At 41.1% G+C, this 21,993-nt stretch overlaps 2 protein-coding genes across 8 annotated transcripts in view; both read left to right on the top strand.

Annotated features, from left to right (window-relative positions):
* The window catches only part of IPO11 (importin 11), a 568,146-nt gene that overhangs the window by 316,763 nt on the left and 229,390 nt on the right, over window positions 1–21,993 (top strand). The window lies entirely within an intron of this gene.
* Window positions 14,664–21,383, top strand: LRRC70 (leucine rich repeat containing 70). Of its 2 annotated transcripts, none has more exons than XM_033930484.1 (2): window positions 14,664–14,920; window positions 18,210–21,383. In XM_033930484.1, the coding sequence occupies exon 2, from the start codon at window positions 18,221–18,223 to the stop codon at window positions 20,126–20,128; it is 1,908 nt and encodes a 635-aa protein (XP_033786375.1). In that variant the 5' UTR covers window positions 14,664–14,920; window positions 18,210–18,220; the 3' UTR covers window positions 20,129–21,383. The 2 variants fall into 2 exon arrangements, with proteins under 2 accessions (XP_033786375.1, XP_033786368.1); XM_033930477.1 differs by lacking the exon at window positions 14,664–14,920 and adding an exon at window positions 16,837–16,960.

The following is a 21,993-nucleotide window of genomic DNA, read 5'->3' as shown; positions in this document are numbered from 1 at the left end:
TTTCATTGATAAGGCATATCATGTTTTCTGACAAGCAAAGTGTAGTGATTACATAGAATTATAGGCCTGATATTCAGAGGAGTTTAATTGGGTAGGGGAACTGGCCATCTGGCAATATTCAACATTTAAGTGGGCAGAGCCTCTGAATATTGCCTATTTCTAGTGCAATGTGTACCTCGGGTTTCTGCATCCGCAAGTTGTTTGCAGAAAACTGTCATTCATCTCTTTCCCAAGAAGCTGTTCCTGCCCCCTCAGCTTGTTTTCTGCAAGCAAGATGCTCAGAAGTGTTTATGCTCTGCTCTGTGATTTTGTTATTTTTGGTTATTTTTTCTCAGTATTTCTTTGATGGTTCAGTGCCCATAGGTTTCCCATTGTTAGGACTCTGAGAGAAGATGCAGACTTGAGCCACGGAAGTCTGCTGCTAGCAGAATCAGCCCCTTGTGGACACCTGGCTAGCTAGTCTGCTGGCATTTTTTATAGCTCAGGGAACATCCCTAGGTAGCTGCATGCATTCTTGATTTAGTCAAGAGCTTGAGTGCAGGTTGTTTGGGCTTCTCCTCAGCTCAGCCGAGATTAATAGTGGGCCAATTGCATGGTCCTTCCCTCCTCGTAATGGGATTTTGTGGGGATTGAATCTCATTCTGGCCTCGGTCTGACTGGCAGCCCAAAGATCAGGTTTGTCCAACAAATCTGTGAGGCAGATCTCTTTGAAGAGCAAAAAGAGCAAAAACTGCAGTGATGATGTACAGGACGCCAAGATTTTATTAAACAATCATAAAACACATTAAACAGTTTGTTTCTAAAAGGACTGATAAGACCGGTTTTATCAGTCTTTATGGAAACAAACTGTTTTATGATTGTTTAATTAAATCTTGGTGTCCTGTACATCATCACTGCAGTCTTTGCTCTTTTTGTTCTTCAGTTTGATATTTGACTGCAGTCAAGTTGGATTTTTTGTTTGTTGTTGCCTTTTAGGCAGATCTCTTCTCCATTTGTTCCAGCTGAATTCCTATTCTAAAGTAGACAGGCACCACATGGCACAGTGAATTAGGGCTATTATAACCTATAGGGAAAATTGGTGAGGTCTTCAAAAGTCGATTTTGAAGTTTCTGCAACCAGAGCCTAAGTCTAAATCCCCTTTCCCTATGTTTTTTGTCCATCAGAGAGGTCTCCACGGACTGTTTTGGTACGATTTTAAACAATCTGTTTTTCTAAAGTCTCCATCTGCCTCAAAACCCCTGTTGGGCCGCAGCATGAGCGGACTGCTGGGCACGATGGACCGCAGGTCTGACCCAGCGGAGGCACTTCTTATGTTCTTATGCATCAAACGCAGTCCTCTGCCCCAAACACTGCCCATCTGCTGCTGCTGCCCAGATGGGTGGTACATTGTTAGTCTGGCATCTTCACTGAAACCCGTCAGCATTGGTAGACCCTGCTGGTAATGAAACTACTGACAGCATAACTTTCCGTTTCTCAGATGCCCGCAAGTTCCAGTGGCACGAAAATCCCAATTACCATGACTGGAGGAAAATGAAATACCTGCAGAATATTAAGACCTATCCAAAATACTAATTTATTTCCAAATGTTAAGATTAAATGATGTTAGTATTTGTGCATGAAATTTGTGGTATCTTGTATTAGGTATTTTTTTTCCTTCTGTTTGAATTTTATGATTCCTTAACAAAATGCTCTACTGAAATTTAACAGGAATGAATGTTAAAATATGCTTTGAATCAACTCAGAAAATTGTTAACTTAATTAAAAATATACTGTTAATGTGACAGGGTGAAGATCCTGCTAATCTAGTAATGCACTGATTTATACGTATTTTTCAAGGGAAGTATAACTATATAACATACACAAGAATAGCTGTAACTTTTCAGCTACCATATAGACACCCCTTGTAAGATCCTGAGTGACACCACTTAGGGCTCAACGTTTCTCATTGCCCTAAGCTTTATGTGTCTAATCGTCACTGGATCTACTTTTTAGTCTTATTTCAAGAGCTTAGTTTTTATTTTTACTTATTATTTTCATTAATTTCTTATCTTTTGTTATAAGCAAATACTTAGCTTAAACTGAGTGATCAGTCTAGAAGAGGTATGCCGGCAGATTGATAGGCTTAAAAATGATAAATCCCCAGGACCGGATGGCATCCATCCAAGGGTAATCAAGGAACTGAAAGGGACTATAGCTGAACTGCTTCAACTGATAGCCAATCTGTCGATCAAATCGGGAAGGGTTCCGGAAGATTGGAAAGTGGCGAATGTTACACCAATCTTCAAGAAAGGTGCGAGGGGTGATTTGTGAAACTACAGACCGGTGAGTCTGACCTCGGTACTGGGAAAGATGGTAGAGGCGCTGATAAAGGACTGCATCATTGAGCACCTTGACGGACACGATCAGATGAGAACCAGCCAGCATGGCTTCAGCAGAGGAAGATCTTGCTTGACGAACTTGCTGCACTTCTTTGAGGGAGTAAACAGACAGATAGACAAGGGTGACCCGGGCGACATTGTATTTCTGGATTTTCAGAAGGCTTTCAACAAGGTTCCGCATGAATGACTACTTCAAAAAATTGCGAGCCATGGAATCGAGGGTGAAATACTCAGGTGGATTAAAAATTGGCTGGCGGATAGGAAGCAGAGAGTGGGAGTAAATGGAAAATACTCAGACTGGAAAAGCATCACCAGTGGAGTGCCACAGGGTTCGGTGCTTGGACCCGTGCTCTTCAACATATTCATAAACGATCTGGAAATTGGGACAACGAGTGAGGTGATTAAATTTGCGGATGATATGAAGTTATTCAGAGTAGTGAAGATGCAGGAGGATTGCGAACATCTGCAATGTGACATAAACACGCTCGAGAAATGGGCTGCGACATGGCAGATGAGGTTCAACGTGGATAAGTGTAGGGTGATGCATGTCGGTAACAAAAATCTTATACACAAATACAGGATGTCCGGGGCGGTACTTGGAGAGACCTCCCAGGAAAGAGACTTGAGAGTAATGGTCAACAAGTCGATGAAGACGTCCATGTAATGCGCAGCGGCGGCGAAAAGGGTGAACAGAATGCTAAGAATTATTAAGAAGGGGATCACAAACATATCGGAGAAAGTTATCATGCCGCTGTACCAAGCCATGGTACGCCCTCACCTGGAATATTGCATCCAGCACTGGTCACCGTACATGAAGAAAAACACGGTACTACTCGAAAGGGTCCAGAGAAGAGCAACTAAAATGGTAAAGGGGCTGGAGGAGTTGCCGTATAGTGAGAGATTAGAGAAACTGGGTCTCTTCTCCCTTTCAAAAGAGGAGACTGAGAGGGGACTTGATAGAAACATTCAAGAAACTGAAGGAAATAGACTTAGTAGATAAAGACAGGTTGTTCACCCTCTCCAAGGTAGGGAGAATGAGAGGGCATGCTCTAAAGTTAAAAGGGATAGATTCCGTACAAATGTAAGGAAGTTCTTCACCCAGAGAGTGGTGGAAAACTGGAACGCTCTTCCGGAGGCTGTTATAGGGGTTCTTAGATCTACCTCACAGTTTACCCTTAATGTTCCTTCCCTGAAAATAATCGGAACTCGCCGTGCTCTTATTTTTTCTGTAACTGCTCCAATGACTTGGAATTCTCTTCCCCTATATCTAAGACTGGAACGAGATTTGCAGAAATTTAAAAGCAGCTTAAAGAGCTTTCTTTTTAAAGATGCATTTAACTGAAAACACAATGCCTAACTAAAATATAATACTTATTAATTTTAGCTGTCTCCAAAACTAATAATTTTAGAAGTTTTCTAATTCGACTTTATCTTCGCCAGCAATCCTTTTCTTTTTTACCCCCCCTTATGTACTTCCCTTCTATGTACTTTTTCTTTAAAATTGTAGTTCTCCCCCTCTTCCCTATTGTTTCCTGTGACTTTAAAAAGCAGTTACCCAAGTACGTCCTGTGATGAATTATGTACATTTGATTTCTTAAAATGTTATTTTCACTATTTGTACAACGCTTTGTACTTCTGGTTAAGCGTTTAATCAAACAATATGAATAAACTTGAAACTTGATAAACTTAAAACACCCTCCAGGGATTTAAGACAAAGTTAGACAATTTCCTGTTAAACTGGAACATATGCAGGTAGGGCTGTCTCAGGGCACTGGTCTTTGACCTGGGGGCCACTGCGAGAGCGGACTGCTGGGCACGATGGACCACTGGTCTGACCCAGCAGTGGCAAATTCTTATGATCTCTGGCTAGGGATTCTGATGCCGACATGTTTCGCATAGACAGCTTTTTCAAGGCTTGACCCCTAAGGAAGCAAAACCTTATTAATATCAATGCACTCTCTATTTAGCCAACAGAGTTGTCACTTTAACCTTTAACTAAATGACAATCCTCCTCCTTCACTTACCTAACAGATAAACCGCTATTGTCTGCGACCACTAAATCCTCAGAAATGGCGGCAGTATTTTACTTTGATTTTAAATAGAGCAGGAAGCCCAATCAGCTGTGACATGCGTCATCACGTTGCTCAGAATTTGCCGGGCCCACCCACCAGCAGTCTGATTGGATTACAACAATAACCTTCTAGAATCCCTCCCCCAGGCTTCGTGTTAGATCAAAGAAGCCCACTCATGCTCTACATTTAATCCATTAGGTGACACTGTATTTAGCGAGTAAATCCATCGCTGCTCTTTATAATTTAAATACTCCTCACTGTTGCTTCCCTCCCTTTTGCCACACAGTCAGTTATTCTCCACTGTAACTGATGAGGATCATGATGATAACTAAGGCAATGCTCCACAATTGGAGCTTGCAAATTAGCTGTTTTTATTTGTGATTTATGTTCATTTAACCTCAGGTGTATGTGCCGCGAAGTACGACCTACATACACCAGTTTACAGGGACATATTAAAATATATACTACTCCTGTCACTAGCCAGCAGAGGGAAGCCTCAGCAGTGGTAATGGATCTTATTTGCATATAAATTTCTGCATAGGCACCTGGGAGCTGTCCATTCACCCTGAGTCAGCAAGTAATTATCCTGGTCACATTTTCTCTTCTCCCTCCAGGTTATTTTCTTAGATTAATTTCACTGACTGAAAGACATATGAAATGTGTAAAATCAGACAATAAAGTATATACTACATATTTGCTCCTTTATCTTGCAAAAGAGCCAAGGCTGAATAATTAATGTGTTAATAATGTGATTAACAGTCTAATTGTTTAATGATGTTAAAAAAAATAATGAGATTAACACAGTTGAGTTTGCCTTCCTTCACAGTCACAGTATTCTTCATCTAACTGATATCACTTCCGGTGCACTGCACTGGAAGTAAAATCAGGCAAAATACGACATTGGAGGAATGTTGGCTTAGAGCTACCTCTCTGCCATTGCCACCACTGCCCTCCCTGGAGAGCTGTCTTGCTGCTACTGCCTCCCTCCGAAGAGCCACCTTTGCAGCCACTGCCCTCCCAAAAAAGTGGCCTTGATGATGCCTGCATCTGTGACTGCCGCTGTCCATCCCACACACCTAGGGATGAGAGAGATGAGGGGCAGGGTGGGAGGGCCTGAGCAACATGGATGTGTGCAATTATCATCCCATCTCCCTCCTCCCCTTCCTATTCAAGCTACTTGAACATGCAGTCAAGCACTGTTGTCTTGATTTTCTTTCATCTTGAGCTATTCTCGACCCCCTTCAATAAGGCTTTCATCTTCTCCATTCTACGGTAATCATCCTTGCTAAAGTCTCCAATAACCTGCTCCTGGTCAGATCCAAAGGGTTCTACTCCATCTTCATCCTCCTTTATCTATCTGCAGCATTTGACAATGTAGATCACTGTCTACTCATCGTTACGCTGTCCTCACTTGAATTCCAGGGTTCTGTTATCTCATGGTTCTCTTCCTATCTTTCCTGTCACACTTTTAGTGTATGCTCCAGAGGATCCTCCTCTACTTCCATTCTTCTATCTGTCAATGTACCTCAGGGCTCAGTCCTGGGACCTCTTTTTTCCATTTTCACTTCCTCCCTTGGTGCTCTAATCTCCTCCTATGTCTTCTAGTACCATCTCTATGCTGATGACTCGCAAATCTACATCTCTATGCCTAAAATTTCTATGGGAATCCAGACCCGAGTCTCAGCCTGCCTGTCTGACATTGTCTCGCTGCCATCTGAATTAAATGTAGCCAAAACTGAACTCCTTATCTTTCCTCCTAAACCTGCCTCTCCCCTTTCTCCGTTTCAGTAAATAATACTCTTATCCTTCCTGTCTCGCCAGCTTGCAACCTTGGGGGTCTTCTTTGACTTATCTGTCTTCTTCTCTTCAATTTCCAATAGACTGCCAAAATCTGTCGCGTCTTTCTATACATTATCGTTAAAATCTGAACTTTCCTTTCTGAACACGCTGCCAAGACCCTCATCCAAGCTCTTGTCACCTCTCACCTAGATTACTTCAATGTCTTCTGCTAAGTTATCTCTCTCCCCTTCAATCTGTTCAGAATTATGCTGCACGCCTCACATTCCACCATGGTCGTTATGCTCATGTTACCCCCTCCTTAACTCCCTTCATTGGCTCCCTGTCCGCTTCTGCATACAGTTCAAACTCCTCTTACCGACCTGCATCTCCTCAATATTTCTCCTCTCTTATCCCTCCCTATACTCCTATCCCAAGAACTCCATTCATTGGGTAAGTCTCTCTTGTCTGTACCTTCTCCTCTACAGCCAACTCTGTCCCTTCTGCGTCGTATGCCTGGAACAACCTGCCTGGCTCGGTATGTTGGGCTCCGTCTATGACAGTATTCAAGTCCAGGCTGAAGATCCAATTTTTCAAAACTGCGTTTAAGTCTTAACCCTTTGTAAAGCATCACATTTGTTTGTCATTCCCTCTGTAGCCTCCTACCCTCTCTACCTCTTCTCCCTTTGTATTTCCCTACATGAGCAGCATATATTGATTCACCATTTTTGCCCCATGTGTCTTTCATAATTAGATTGTAAGCTCTTTTCAGCAGAGTCCGTCTCTTGTGTGTTTAAAGTACAGTGCTGTGTGCGTCTGGTAGCACTATAGAAATAATAGAAATAGTATTTCAGAATCAAGGCAGATCCCAAGACTACAAACTACTGTTTGAAGTTTTATTGGTTTATCATACAATATGAGGTCAACATCCAGTGGAAGGTGCAACTTCCTATTAACCCAAAGTAATGTTCTCTTGTCAGATCTTAATTTTAATAAATATTTATTCATCCAATTTGAAATTTTCAAAAAGCAATAACTTGTGTTGTCATACAAATCCTGAATAGAATAAGAAAATAGGAAAATTATTTGCATATCATTAGCATAAATAAGATAGCATAATCCTAAAGTTTGAAGTTCACAATCCAGAGGAACAATAATAAAACCCCAAAATAGGAGATAGGGGTGAACCTTGAGGAACATCACATCCCAGAGACCATAAAAAAGAACAAAATCTATTTCTTTTTACTTTATAGCTACAATTCTTTAGAAAAGCAGAAACCCAATCTAATACCCATCCAGAGATTCCAATTGAATTTACCTTAAATAAAAGCAAGTCATGATCTATGACATCAAATGTTGCTGAAAGATCTGATTGCTTAAGAATAGCAGAATGACCTGAGCTAAAAGCAATCTAAGTTCCGTTATTAACAAAAGACAGGTTTCAGTAGTGATAAACTTGCTTGACTGTTTGGAATTAAGATCATCAAATTTATTGAGATATTCCTGGGCACGATAGGCTACCATTGCTTTGGCAATCTTAGCTAAGCTACCATTTCTTTGACAATCTTAGTTAAGAAAGGTATATTCGTTATATGTCTTGATTTTCTGGGATTAAAAGACATACTGTATATAAGGGACAATCTTAAAAGGATTTTCAGGGTTATACACTGTTTTCTTTGCATTGCAGTCTCAAAATGTGAGCAAAATTACATGCATACAGCCTGTATAAATATACCTAGACTGAAAGGAGGTAGTCCCAGAAGTGGCATAGCTGCCAGTCCTATGGATACTGATCACCCCTAATATTCAGCAAGTGCTTTCATTTTGTCCATCTGTATAGACCACTAAGGTTTTACTAGCTTGAACAGCAAATGCCTCTAATGTCTCTACTAAAGTATTGTGCTGTCACATGTCTATATCCTCACGATTTCCAGAACAAGAGAGAGTCTTTTGACCAGTGAGGTAATAGTAGGAGCGTAGCCCTTTTGGAGGGAAACTACTAAAATGTCTTTTAAAAACTACGGTATTGAAAAGCACTAACAAGTGGAGTAGCTTCTAAATTTCTATAATAATTAGGTATAATGCTAAATGTATTATTTGTAGGGCTATATGTTGCTTAAAATTTTTGATTGTGCAATTAATTGCATAAAGTGCTCCCCTCACATTTTCTCCTGTATAGTGCAAAATATGCATAGCAGATGTAAATTTTCAAAACTGACACATTTCAAGTCAGTTGTCCCATAGAAAGACGGTACCGAATCTGGCCCTCTCAAAAATCATCCTACTCCCTTGTCTGTACTTCATTCTCCCAGCAAATCATCCTGTGTTCCTACCCTCTCCCTCCCTCCTCTGGTCAGTTATCTCTTTCTCTCTCATTTTCCTTTCTCCCTCCCTCCCCTGGTAAGGTATCTCTCGCTCCTTCCTCCTTCCCTTGGTCAGGTATTGTTTTTTCTCTCCTGTCCCACCCTCTGGTCAGATATCTGTTTCTCTTTCCTCCCTTCCTCCCCTGGTCAGATATCTCACTCTCTCTCTCTCTTTTCCCTCCCTTCTGTGGTCAGGTATCTCTCCTCCCTTCCTCCCCTGGTCAGGTATCCCTTATTCCTTCCTCCCTCCTCTGGTCAGGTGTCTATCTCCTCCCTCCCCCTCCCTTGGTCAGGTGTCTCTCTCTACTCCCTCCCCTGCTCAGGTATTTCTCTCTCTCTCTACCCACCCTCCCTTCCCTGGTCATATATCTCTCTTCCTCTCTCCCATCCCTGATCAGGTATCTCTTTCTCCTCCTCCTCTGGTCAGGTATCTCTCTGTCTCTCCTCCCCCCAAATCAGGTATTTCCCTCCCTCTCCTTGTCAAGTATATTTCTCTCCTCTCTCCAACCCCACTCCCTCCTCCTCCCTATAATATGAGGTGGTTGGGTCATGTCTCTCTCCTTCCTCCCTCCCCCCGTGGTCAGGTCTCTCTCTCCTTCCTTCCCTCTAACTTTTCATAGCCTGCTAGCAGTGCTAGCAATTAAAGCCCTAGGTGGGTGAGTAGGCAGCGGCAACTGCAGGTATAGGCAAGAGGCAAGCAGCAGCAAGGCCGCTCTTCTGGGAGTACAGCGGCAGCAAAGACAGCTTTTCAGAGGGGAGAGGAGGGAGGCAATGGCGGCAAGTTTGCTCTCTACTGAGGGCAGTAGTAGCAAGGGTAGCTCTCCTGGGTGGAGGTTCCCCTCATCCCACCCACTCCTAGGCTCACATTATCTATTAATCACCCTCAGAAATCCTCCTGCTGATGTTGAGAAGTGAAAATCATCAGTAATTCAGACTCCTACCAACAAACCTTTTATCGGGTGACCTTATTACTGCTAATTCAAAGTAAACTCTTCACCCACATCCACCCTTCTTACCAAGCAGACCTTATAATCTGTGGGCAGACTCCTCCCCCTGGATAATCCATGTCCCACCTAGGTTAACTGCACCCCAGGTATCATTTCTCCTAGCCTATGGCTCCATTACACCTTCTTTTCTTTTTACTGACTTTACCCATTCTGTCCCTCCACCCCAAACCACTTCTCTAATTCTCAGGCCCACATTGACCACGTTTTGAATTCACCACCTCACCATGCCTTCTGTCACTTACCTTCTTCACAGCTCTAAGGTTTCAATAGTTTCTCCCTCTCATTCAACCCTCCCCATCCTGTCTAACTGCATCTCGCCTGCATTGCCATTATTGCACCTTGCCTGCTCTGCTCCATAGTCTTCTACTCCTCCTTTTGCTCACTCCTGTGAATATCAACCTCAATCCTGGTACTCCTAGTCAACTCTCACCCTACTCATGCAGATCACACCACAACTTCTCCACTCTTGTTTCTATCCCCCTCCTCTCCCCTTCTTCTCTACCTTTCTCATGCGCCTTGTGGAATGCCAGCTCTATCTCCAACAAGAGTGCTTATGTCCTTGACCTCTTCATCTCTCATTTTTTTTCACCTGCTTGCATTAACTGAAATTTGGCTCTTCCCTGAAGACTCTGTTTCATTTGCTGCCCTTTGTCATGGAGGTTACCACTTCTCCCATATGCCTCACCTGATAGGTCATGGAGGAGGGGTTGTCCTGCTACTCTTACCCTCCTGTAGATTTCAACTTCTTCATCTATCTCAGTCTCACTGTTTTCCTCCTTCGAAGTCCATTCTGTCCATCTTTTCACTCCCTTTCCTCTCCGAATAGTGGTCATTTATCAACTTCCTGACAAATCTCTGTCTTCCATTCTCACTGACCTTGACTCCTGGCTTTACTTCTTTCTCTGGGTTTTTACCAGTTACTAGTGACCTAGATTGGCATATTGAAGACAGGCTACAGAGCTAGTTGGAACATTAGTCTGACCCAGCAAGGCTATTCATATGTTCTTATAGCTGTGTCACAAAGTAGGTTCCTATAAAATAAATATGGATGAATAGATGGTGCAGTGGTTAGAGCTACAGCCTCATCACCCTAAGATTGTGGATTCAAATCCCTCGCTGCTCCTTGTGACCCTGGGCAAGTCACTTAATCCCCCATTGTCCCAGATACACTAGATCAGTGTTTCTCAACTTCTTCAAGCCAAGTACCCCCTAAGTCTAATAAATATCAACCAGGTACCCACGCCCAATCTCCACCCCAGACCCACCCAGGCTCCGCCCCAGACCCACCCAAACTCCACCCCGGACTCCACTCCCACAATAATAGTACTAATTGTAATGTAATTTTTTCCATCTATTTTTTTCATATACACACAATGTATTCTTAACACATAATGGCAACCACAAAATAAATAAAGAAACACAAAGCACACTGTATGCAGAGAAAATGTTAATTATCATTTATATTTGGGGGGTTTTCCAAAGAGGTCAAGGCAGATGCTAGCAATAAAATAAAATATGCAATGTCTCTTCAGTAACAACTATAGAAAAATAGACAAATATAGTACAAAATATAGACAGCAGTTATAAATTCTCAAAACTGACACATTTTGATCACTAAATTGAAAATAAAATCATTTTTCCTACCTTTGCTGTCTAGTGATTTTATGAATCTCTGGTTGCACTTCCTTCTGACTGTGCATCCTCCTTCATGCTTCCTCTCCTCCAGACCTCATTCCATTCCCCAACCAACATCTCTCTCTGTCCCTCCATGAGTCCAACTTTTCTTCCTCTCTCTTCCACCCCTATTGGCAACATGTCTTCCTTTCTCTCTCTCACTGTCCTTCTCTCATTCCCTCCTTTGCTGCAAAGGGAGTGGGGAAAGAGAGAGAGAGATCCAGAGTGCATCTCTCCCACTCCCTCCACTGCCACATCCAACATTTCTCCCTCCTTTCCACCAGTCCAACATCTCTTTCTCTCTGCCTCCTGCACAATTCCTCTCCTCCAGTCCTCATTCCCTCCCGCAATCAACATCTCTCCATGAGTTCAACTTTTTACTCTCTGTCCTCTCCCCCTTCTCCTTAGTGTGACATTTCTCCTTCCCTCCTTTCTGTCCTCCCCATCCATCTCTCACTCTGGCTCTCTCTCTCTCTCTCTTCATGAGTCCAACACTTTCTGCCTCCTGCACATTTCCTCTCTTCCAGACCTCATTCCATTCCCCAACCAATATCTCTCTCTGTCCCTCCATGAGTCCAACTTTTCTTCCTCTCTCCTCCACCCCTATTGACAAGTCTCCCTCTCTCTCTCTCACTGTCCATCTGTCTTAAGAGATCCAGGCATCTCTCCCACCCCCTCCACTGTCACATCAAACATTTTTCCCTCTCTCATCCCTTGGATCATGTACAGCATTTTTCACCATTGCCCACCAGCCCCATGCCCATTTTTCCTTCTCTCACCCCTCTTCAGCGCAATGCCATATCTCTCTCTCCATCACTATGTCCAACATTCCTCCCCCATTCAATCCCCTTCAATTTGTCCCTCTGTTCCCTTTCTACCACATATCCAACATTTCTCCCTCTCATCCTTCTCTCCCCATGCATCTCTCTCTCCTCTCTTTATGACCAATTTTTTTTTCTTCCTTTCTTCATGTACCACCATCTTTCCCTCTCACTCACACATTCATGCCCAACAATTCTCCATTGCTAATCCTCCCTCCTATGTCCAAAGTTAGTGCCCCCTTCCTACTTCCCTTCTATGTCCCATGTTCATGAACCCTCCCTTCCATCTGTGTCGTTTGTCCCCTCCCTACGCCTCCCTGCACATAAGTAGCTGTATAAGTAGCCGCCCATCCATGGGAGCCACCGCAGCCTCCAGAGATCCTGCCTTCCTGCCCACTCCCTGCTGCAGCCAGGGATCCTTCCCTCCCTGACCATCCCCTGAAGCTGACCCAGTTCTTGTTCAAGCCACACTCGCTCCTTCAGTCTTCAGCGGCACTCCTTGCAGGGATGGCGCAGGCAGTGATTTATATGCTGCATGTGGTTGACCCACAAGCCTTACCTCTGACGTTGGAGAGGTTTCTGGGTCAGCTACTTACATGCAGCGTGGATATTAGAGTGCCGCTGAAGGAGTGAGTGTGGCTCAAACAAGAACTGGGTTGGCTTCGGGGGGCAGGAAGGGAGGGATTCCCAGCAGTGGCAGGGGTTGGGCAGAAAGGCGAGATCCCCGTCAGAAGTAGGGGGCAAGTAGGAAGGCGATATCCCCAGTGGCAGTGACTATGGACTTGCGGGAATATCCTTTGGGGAGGCCAGGCCATGTACCCCCAAGGGTACGTGTACTGTGTGTTAAGAAACACTGCACTAGAGAGAGTTTGAGCCTGCCGGGACAGATAAGGAAATATGATAAAGTACCTGAATGTAAAGCCACTTAGGATATAAGTGGTATATAAATAAATAAAATAAATTATGCACAACTAAGTTACCTGAGGGAAATTGATAAACACCATGTCAGTGATTTCACTAGAACATCTCTTTTTAGAAAATGGCAATAAAAAAATCCCAAATGACTACTATTGGTAATAGCATCAAATGTGACAGATGTAAAGACACATTTTTGCAATTGTTGTGAAGACTGCAGTAGAGTGGTATACTTTAAAATGGAGGAGGTTTTTTTTTTTTAACCAATGACTGGAGAAGCTCCTTTAAAAAATATATTCAGTCTTATGAAGCTGGGACTTGTTGGAGCAGGATATCTGAGGTCTTTCTCCACCACTTTTTGAAACTAGTGCAGTCTCTATTGATATAATTGCTAATGTGCTTAGCCTGTTTTCTGATTATACTCTATATACTCTATATACTCTACATACTCTATAGGTTTTGCTAGTAAGATTATATAGTTTATTCCTCTTTATAACTTTAGATGTCAATAGTGCCACTTCACAGTGGAAGGAACTTTTTGGTACCATCCATGTAATGGTTTTATTTTAAGAGCTTTCACCTTATGTGACTCATACATGATTTATTTGAATTCAGTACCCTTGTGGATTTTACTACTACTACTACTAATAATCATCATCATTTCTATAACGCTACTAAACATAATGCAACAATGTACATCAAAACACATAAGAGACAGTCCTTTCTCAAAAGAGCTTACAATCTAGTCAAGAAGGACAAACTGGACATGAAGGTACATCAATACATTGTGCTTATTTGGGGGAAATACAGAAGGAATGATAAGACAGATATTGGTGACTTTATGTGGGAAAAGCATCTCATTTGATTAAATCATGATTAAATGAGCTTGTGTATCACCAAGTTAATCCTCTTAATTTAGAGAATGAGTTCTAGAGCTTTTTGAATGGTTACTTTTTTTTCTTATTTACCATATTTTTCGCTCCATAAGACATACTTTTTTCCCCAAAAAAAGTGGGTGGAAATAAGGGTGTGTCTTATGGAGTGAATATAACAACCCCCCTCCCCCGGTACCTTTTTTTATATCCCGGCGGTCCAGCGCTCCTGCCCTTCCCTCGCTCTGCCTCCTGATATCTTCTGGCAGCGGCACAAGGCAGGCACGAGCTTTTCGCAGCCTGCCTGGTCCCGCGCCTCTCTCTGAATGGCTGCTGTCAGTTCTTGACTAACTCTCATAATCAACAGCAATATCTGTGTCCTCTCCATGCTGACCCACAGGAAGTGAAACAGAGAAAACCTGTTGAAAAAAGTAAGCTTAAGCAGCATCTTAAAACACAACAATGATTTTTCCATCTGAAGCTCTTAAGAGAGAACATTCAATAATGTAGGAGCCTGGTAAAAGAAAAAAAAGCCCCCTTCGGTGTCATTTCTAAATGGGAGCCCCGAACAGCTGAACAGAAATCCCAGCCTGGCACATAAGGTAACACATAGCACACAAAGTTTTGGAGCTGCCGTTATACACCACTAGTAGCTGCAGACTGCTCTCTCTGCATGACCTGGAGATTACGTGTGGGGATTTTCTGAGTTCCTCTGGAGACCTGCAATTTCATTGAGATGAAACCCAGGAAATTCCCAGATAGAGAGAAAAATAAACAGAGGCTGCAGAGACCAGAAGAGGAAATTGCTTTTTCAGGTACAGGAAGTAATGGTTGCCAATGTGCTGATCTTGCATTCTAGTTTTATGCTCTTCTTTTGAACTCTGCATCCATGGTTGGAGCACTTCAACTGTTCCCTTGCTGCATTTAGGACCAGGAGAAGGAAATGGGAGAGAAAAGAGACAAGCAGCTCACACCACTACCTGAGGGGCTTGTACAGTAGTCTCTTCTGAAACTGCTTCCCAGTTGTTTATCATCACAAAAGGTAGTACATGGTACACACATTTTTCATTTTGTGGTGCATGTGTGCATGTGATGAGAACATACCTATACAAGAATATTAATTTAAAGACAAGTATCTTACAGTACTACAATTTTGTCTTTACCCTTTTTTAGGGGTCATATGTCAGAACTGTCCCGCTATGCAGAAATTATGTAATTTATATGGTGCTGCTGTCTTGCTTCTAATTACAGTATACCCCCGCAAATTTACGGTCCGCAATTCGCGTACTCAGTAATTCGCAAGTTTTTCCACAACCTACAAGCACCCAGTCACAGGTACCAGCTGCCCTCAGCCGGTGTGTACTCTGCAGTGAGCACAGCTCCTCCCCCTTCTCTTCTAGCAAACAGTCGTGTGAGTACAACAGCTGTCCCGCTTTGCTGGAAACAGGAAGCAACCTCGGAGGAGGTCGGGACCCTAGAGAAGGGAATGATGTGGGTGATGTAGGTGAGTTTGCAGTATTCACGTTTTTTTGAAATTTGCGGGGGCTACAGGAACGTAACCCCACAAATTTCAGGGGAATACTGTATAGGCAGTGCTTTTTAGAAACATGATGGCAGATAAAGGCCAAACAGCCTATCAAGTCTGCCAATCATCAGCCTCCACTGACTGTTAACCTCAGTCACCTTCCACTCAACCAGTTTCTGACCCAGTCTGTCACTTTGGGGCCCATACCGAAGACACTCAGCTTATTTACTAGATGCCTCTGATTTTAATAGATGTTTAAATGATGCTACAGCTCAGTGATTTCCTTCTGAATGGATCCTACATTTACATTAACCTTGTAAGAAACTAAGGGCTCCTTTTACAAAGCCGCGCTAGGGCCTTAACGCGTGGAATAGCTTGCGCTAACCGCTATCGCCTCCTTTGGAGCAGGCGGTAGATTTTCAGCTAGCGAGCGCTATAGCGCACGCTAATCCGGAGAAGGCTTCATCTAAGGCAAGACAGTTGTTAGGTTGCATCCGCAGGAGTTTCGTCAGCCGGAAGCCTGAAGTCATAATGCCATTATACAAAACCATGGTGAGGCCTCATTTCGAATACTGTGTGCAATTCTGGAGGCCATACTACCGAAAAGATGTGCTGAGAGCAGAGTCGGTGCAACGGATGGCCACCAGGATGGTCTCAGGGCTCAAGGATCTATCGTACGAGGAAAGGCTGAAAAATTTGCGGCTGTACTCACTCGAGGAACGTAGGGAGAGAGGAGACATGATCGAGACGTTTAAATATATTACCGGCCGTATCGAGATGGAAGAAGAGATTCTCTTTCTCAAAGGACCCTCAGCCACAAGAGGGCATCTGCTCAAACTCAGGGGCGGGAAATTTCATGGCGACACCAGGAAATATTTCTTCCCCGAGAGAGTGGTTGATCCTTGGAACGAGCTCCCGGTGCAGGTGATCGAAGCAAACAGCGTGCAAGAATTTAAGAGCAAATGGGATGCCCATGTGGGATCCCTTAGAGGGTTAAGCCAAGGGAACCTGTCACCAGGAGTGGAATCCCTAGGATAGTAGACTTGGGGGTGGGTCAGTAGAGTGGGCAGACCTGATGGGCTATGGCCCTTATCTGTCGTCATCTTCTATGTTTCTATCTTTGTAAAAGGAGCCCTAAAAGCAACAACAGATTTCCACAGTATAGTAAACTAAATTTATCACTGTTTTAATATTTCATGCTGAAAGTTTTGATGGAATTAAAATTTCTCACAAGTAGTAAGAACTCAGACAACAGAATCTAACTAGGGTTTTGGGTTTTTTTTTAAAAGCTGCCTAGCTGAGATTTCCTTTCCAGCCATACTTTTCTGTGAGATAAAATGATTTCCTCTCCAAGTTTCCTGTATCCATAGTAACCTTTTTCCAAATCACTGCGGAAGGACCTCGGGGAAGAGCAGCTTCCTTACAGCAGGGTCTTTGGGTTTGTGGGTGTATTCAGAGTGGTTTTTCTAAACTTTGTATTAGAGAGCTTTTAACCCTCATCTCAACTTGAATGTAAACTTCAGCAGGCTAGATGATAAAATGAATCGCTGTTTTGGGGTAAGATGTTTATATAATGTATGTTCGCATGTAAGCTATTTAGTATCTGCAGCATATTCATTCTCTTGAAGTAAAGATAAAAGTAACACTGTGAGGAAAGCAATTTCCTTTCTTCATGAATGTTAGTAATGCTGTTTAGCTAAATGTTTTTAAATATAGAAGAAATTATCATTTTTTTGTAAAGATAGAGACAGTGCCTTTCAATACAATATTTATTTACTTTTAAACAGTAAGTAAAGGGTAAAGTTCTGGCACTCACGAGGACGTGCCCTTTGACTAAGACCATTGGAGTTAAGCTTGTGCCCTGCTAATTTTTTTTTCTGTTTTAAAGAAAACTAAAATCTGAACACAAGCCAGTGTTAAAGCAATTGTTCAAAATGAAAATGCTAATATGGGAAAACTACTCAAACTACTCTCCTGAAAAAATGTGTGTGAAACATTAAGATGCTGATAAAATTTATTTTACAAGAATTTTGAAATCTGCTTTTGCTTTATGTTTCTTTAATATAGAAACAAGTTTAATGTAAATTTTTATAGCCCTTTGAGTGAGAAGTCAGCAAACTATCACATCATTCAGATATTTATAAAAATCACAGCCTATTCTTTATAAACAAATCAGCAGCATATATAAATTATATACAACTTCAGAATATCTCTGACAAACCTGATTTTTTTTTCCAGGACAGTGTTAGTAATAAGGGTTTCAGTTGTCCAATGTGTCATTCCAATTTGCCTTTATATATATATTTAAATGTAATATTTACATTTGGGTCCAACATTTTAAACATGTTTCTCAATAAGAATTTTTTGTTTATAAATTACATGCCATCAGACTTAAAAACTGTCTGTGGCAATAGTTTGGATTTTTAGTGGCATACTCTTTTTTTTCCAAAAGAGAATTTTGATTTAATCCTTCTGTTAAGCCTGCCACTATATAAGAGCTATGTGATATATATAATTAGTCTTTTAAAATGATTGTCTCTAAGTCTGTTTTTATTTTGGTACTATGTGCCCACTTTTCAAAAGACGCTCACATATCTTGAGCAACATTGTTTTAGTGTCAGTTGGGAAAAGATTAATAGTCAAGAATTTTAATGGAGTGGTAATTAATCTCTGTTTTGCCATTCTGAATAAAATTGGAAATGGAACAACATGCAAACTAGGATGTTTATATTTGTACCTTTTTATGGATTGCCAATTCAGTAATATTTATTTTAATGAATCTTATTTTTATTTTATCTCTAAATAGCCAGCTCAGAAATGAACAGGAAAGTCAAAATTAGGGATATATGTGGAATTCAAAGTTCTCTGCCTTTTCTTCCACTATTTCTGCATGTAGTTAGCTGGTTTCTGATCTTCCTGCTCCACAATGGAATACTTGGTTGTCCTTCTGTTTGCTCACTCTGTACTGGAAGACAAGCGAACTGCCATGGTTTAGGACTCACCACCATTCCCAAGAACTTTCCAAAAAGTGCAACTCATATATATTTGAGTGGGAATAATATTTCAAACATACATCTGAATGAACTAAGGGACCTTCAAAGGGTTGTTGTGCTGTATTTGGATAATTCTGGCATATTATATGTGCACCCAAAAGCTCTTGCTAATCTTAGAAAAGTATGCTACTTACATTTGAATAATAATTACATCAGATATCTGCATCAAGGAATATTTGATGGACTTTCAAATCTAAATTATTTGTATCTTCAGCATAATCAAATTACCTTCCTGCCTCGTGGATTATTTAGCAATTCAGTTGCTGTTCAGTACTTAGCACTTCAAAATAATCATCTCAGTGTCATTGGTACTGGAGCTTTTATGGGCATGATTGCTCTTCATACACTCAATTTAGCCAACAACAAGATTGCAAAAATATCTGACTCTGCCTTTTGTCAGCTTAATAATCTTGAACATCTGTATCTTGAAAATAATATCTTGGCCCGTATCCCTTCAAATGCCTTCAGAATGCTCAAAAACCTTAAAAGGCTTGTACTGTCAAATAATCCTATTGAGTCAATACACTATTTTGCATTTAAAGGATTAAGCGAACTTCAGGATCTTTTTCTGAAAAATGCAAAAATTAAGACAATAAGTATGAATGGCTTTGCTGGATTATGTAACCTGAAACAATTGATCCTAAGCAACAATAACTTGGAAAAAATTAATTCAGATATGTTTGCATTTTTAAATCATTTAATGTATCTGCAGCTGGACAGGAATAATATACTCAGTATAGATAATAGCACGTTTGAAAAAATGGGAGCATCTTTGAAAGTCCTTAATCTTGCATTTAATAAACTCACAGACCTGCAGCCTAATGTCCTTCAACCTTTGGTTTCACTAACACATCTTCAGGCAAGTTACAATCCGTGGAACTGTGACTGTAATTTGTTTGGGCTGCGTATCTGGCTAGCATCTTCCCCATATTCTGTTAATATTCATTGCCAGAACCCACCAAAGTTGTTTGGGAAACCATTGCACAATGTTAAATGGACTGAATTTGAAAACTGTGTTACCACTACTACAAGTGCCATTTGGAGTTTGAAATCTAACCCTGCCACAAGTACAGTGCAAACGCAGTGGTCTAAATATACCACACATAAGATATACAACAGATATTTGAATAATACAGACACCAACAGTCAAAAATCTCTGACCTCATCAGAAGCTCAAGAATTTCTTCATGGAACATATAATACTAGCAACCTACCAGGGACAACTTCAGTGGTACCAGTTTTACTTCTACAAGTACCTGAACAGATAACACCAGCTAATTTAACCAGTGGAGGTAACAGTGCACTGCCACCAAATGCTACTTCTCTATCATTGAAGACTCACCTTATTTGTCAGCAAGAAGTTGAAAGACTGAACCGGTCTTTTGAGATTTTACTTGTCTTCTTTATTTTGGCCTGTGCTATGATTTTTGTTTTGATGTATAAAGTAGTTCAATTTAAACGAAAGATGAAAAAGACCCCAGAAAACTCAGCAGAAAATGCAATTGAATACTATAGTTGTTATCAATCTGCAAGGTATATTGTTAGTGGCCCAGTACAGCCAGCACCTCAAAATCCTGTCAGAGGTTCATCATCAGACCAGATACAGCATTTGAAGCGAACAGAGCCTCTGTGTGAAACAGAGGTCATCTTAGTTGAACATTCAGTATTGTAAGCAAGTCAGATTGGTTCAGATAAGAACATAAGAATTGCCATACTGGGACAGACTGAAGGTCCATCAAGGCCAGTATCCTGTTTCCAACAGTGGCCAACCCAGGTCCCAGGATCAGCAAAGCAAGAAGCAAATCTCTTATGTCCACATTCATTGCATGAATTGCATTCTTTATATGTTTTATAGTAATATTACCATAATTTTGGTAAACAATTGGCACAGCAATGTTTAGCTGAGCTAAAGTTCTTGTGTCCACATTCATTGCATGAATTGCATTCTTTATATGTTTTATAGTAATGTGTTAAATTACCATAATTGTGGTAAACAATTGGCAAAGCAATGTTTAGCTGAGCTAAAGTTCTTGTTCATTTGAAGAACAAGAGCTTGAACTGGACAAAATATGGAATGACATTTGCCAGTTAAGTTACGTATTACTGTATCTCAAAAGTCTATTTGAGAACATTGCCCTACAAAAACTTAATAGCTCATGAACAAATGTCAGAACGGAAAGGAGAAATATACTTGTATGGAGTTATACATTTATAGTTACTATAAAAAATAATTTAATGAAAAAAAAAAACCCCTTAAATGTTAAATCTTCAAGCATGTATTTCTGACACTTTTAGAAGGTCATTTTAGAAGGGTTGTGTAATATTTGTAAATGCCCTACATATGCAAATGGTGATTTTAAAAATCACTATTTTGACTAGAGGTGTCAAAATTTCTTTCAACAGTGGGCGATATAATTAGAAATCCATGTGTGCATGGGCAGACCACATTTTTGTACTGGGCTACAGGTTCAGAAATCTATATATGTGGGAGCCTCATGAAATGTGTGATTCATTCTCATAAAAAGTCTGAATCTCTTCTGAAATTCTGACTTTGTATCCACCAAATAGATCTGCAGTTCTTCAAAATCTTGAATATTACCTAATTAATTTAAAAATGCTAAAAATCTTTAGGGGGTGTATCCCAGAGTCAAGCAGACAGCATGTCAGATGTCCACCCCCCCTGATTTACTGGAAGGAGACATGTTGTGCATAGGTTGCCAAAGTATGTATTTTCAATTTTAAAGACAGTATACATATACAATTTAGACAATGGCATTTAATTTGCTTCAAAAAATAGGAAATTGTCAGCTAACAACTCTTTTGGACCTGGGCTTTACACTAGTGATTGAAGGGGCAATTGTGCTTATCCCTCTGGTGTTAAAATACCTTTTCAAAACATTTTAATAAAAAAAAAGGTTTTCACTTGATTCCTTAATTGGCTTTTTCTGCATGTTCAGTTTTATTAAATCTGCCATTATTATGTGGAAGTGTTAGCATTTGCACAAGCAGAACCCTGAGTGAGGCCAAATCATTTTAACATGTTACATTGTGAAATAGCTGCTTTTACTAAGTGTGCTGCCAAATGCACATATATTTCCCATGACCTTACAGGTTTGTATTTTTCAAAGACTCTACATATACTGAGCCTTTAAAAAAAAATACTAACTATAAACACCCTTTCTTGGACATGGGGCTCCTTTAACTAAGCTGCGCGAGCGGTTTTAGCGCATGCTGCATTTCCGCACACGCTAGACGCTAATGCCACCATTGAGCTGGCGTTAGTTTTTATGTGTAGCGGGGGGAGCAGCGCACGCTAAAAACGCTAGCGCACCTTAGTAAAAGGAGCCCATAGTCTTTTAGTACACAAAGACACAGTACATAGGATGAATGCTCAGTAGTTTTCCAAGCTCCATTAAAAATAATTGCTAAAGCATCATTATAACCAGCTAGTTCGGGTGGGATTTACAAATCTGTGGTGTACGATTTCCACAGTTTAGTATATCCAGTATTCCAAACGCTAGGAGTATGTAGTCTCTG

Source organism: Geotrypetes seraphini, chromosome 1, assembly GCF_902459505.1.
Source record: "Geotrypetes seraphini chromosome 1, aGeoSer1.1, whole genome shotgun sequence".
Taxonomy (NCBI): domain Eukaryota; kingdom Metazoa; phylum Chordata; class Amphibia; order Gymnophiona; family Dermophiidae; genus Geotrypetes; species Geotrypetes seraphini.
This window is presented reverse-complemented; position numbering and strand designations above follow the sequence as displayed.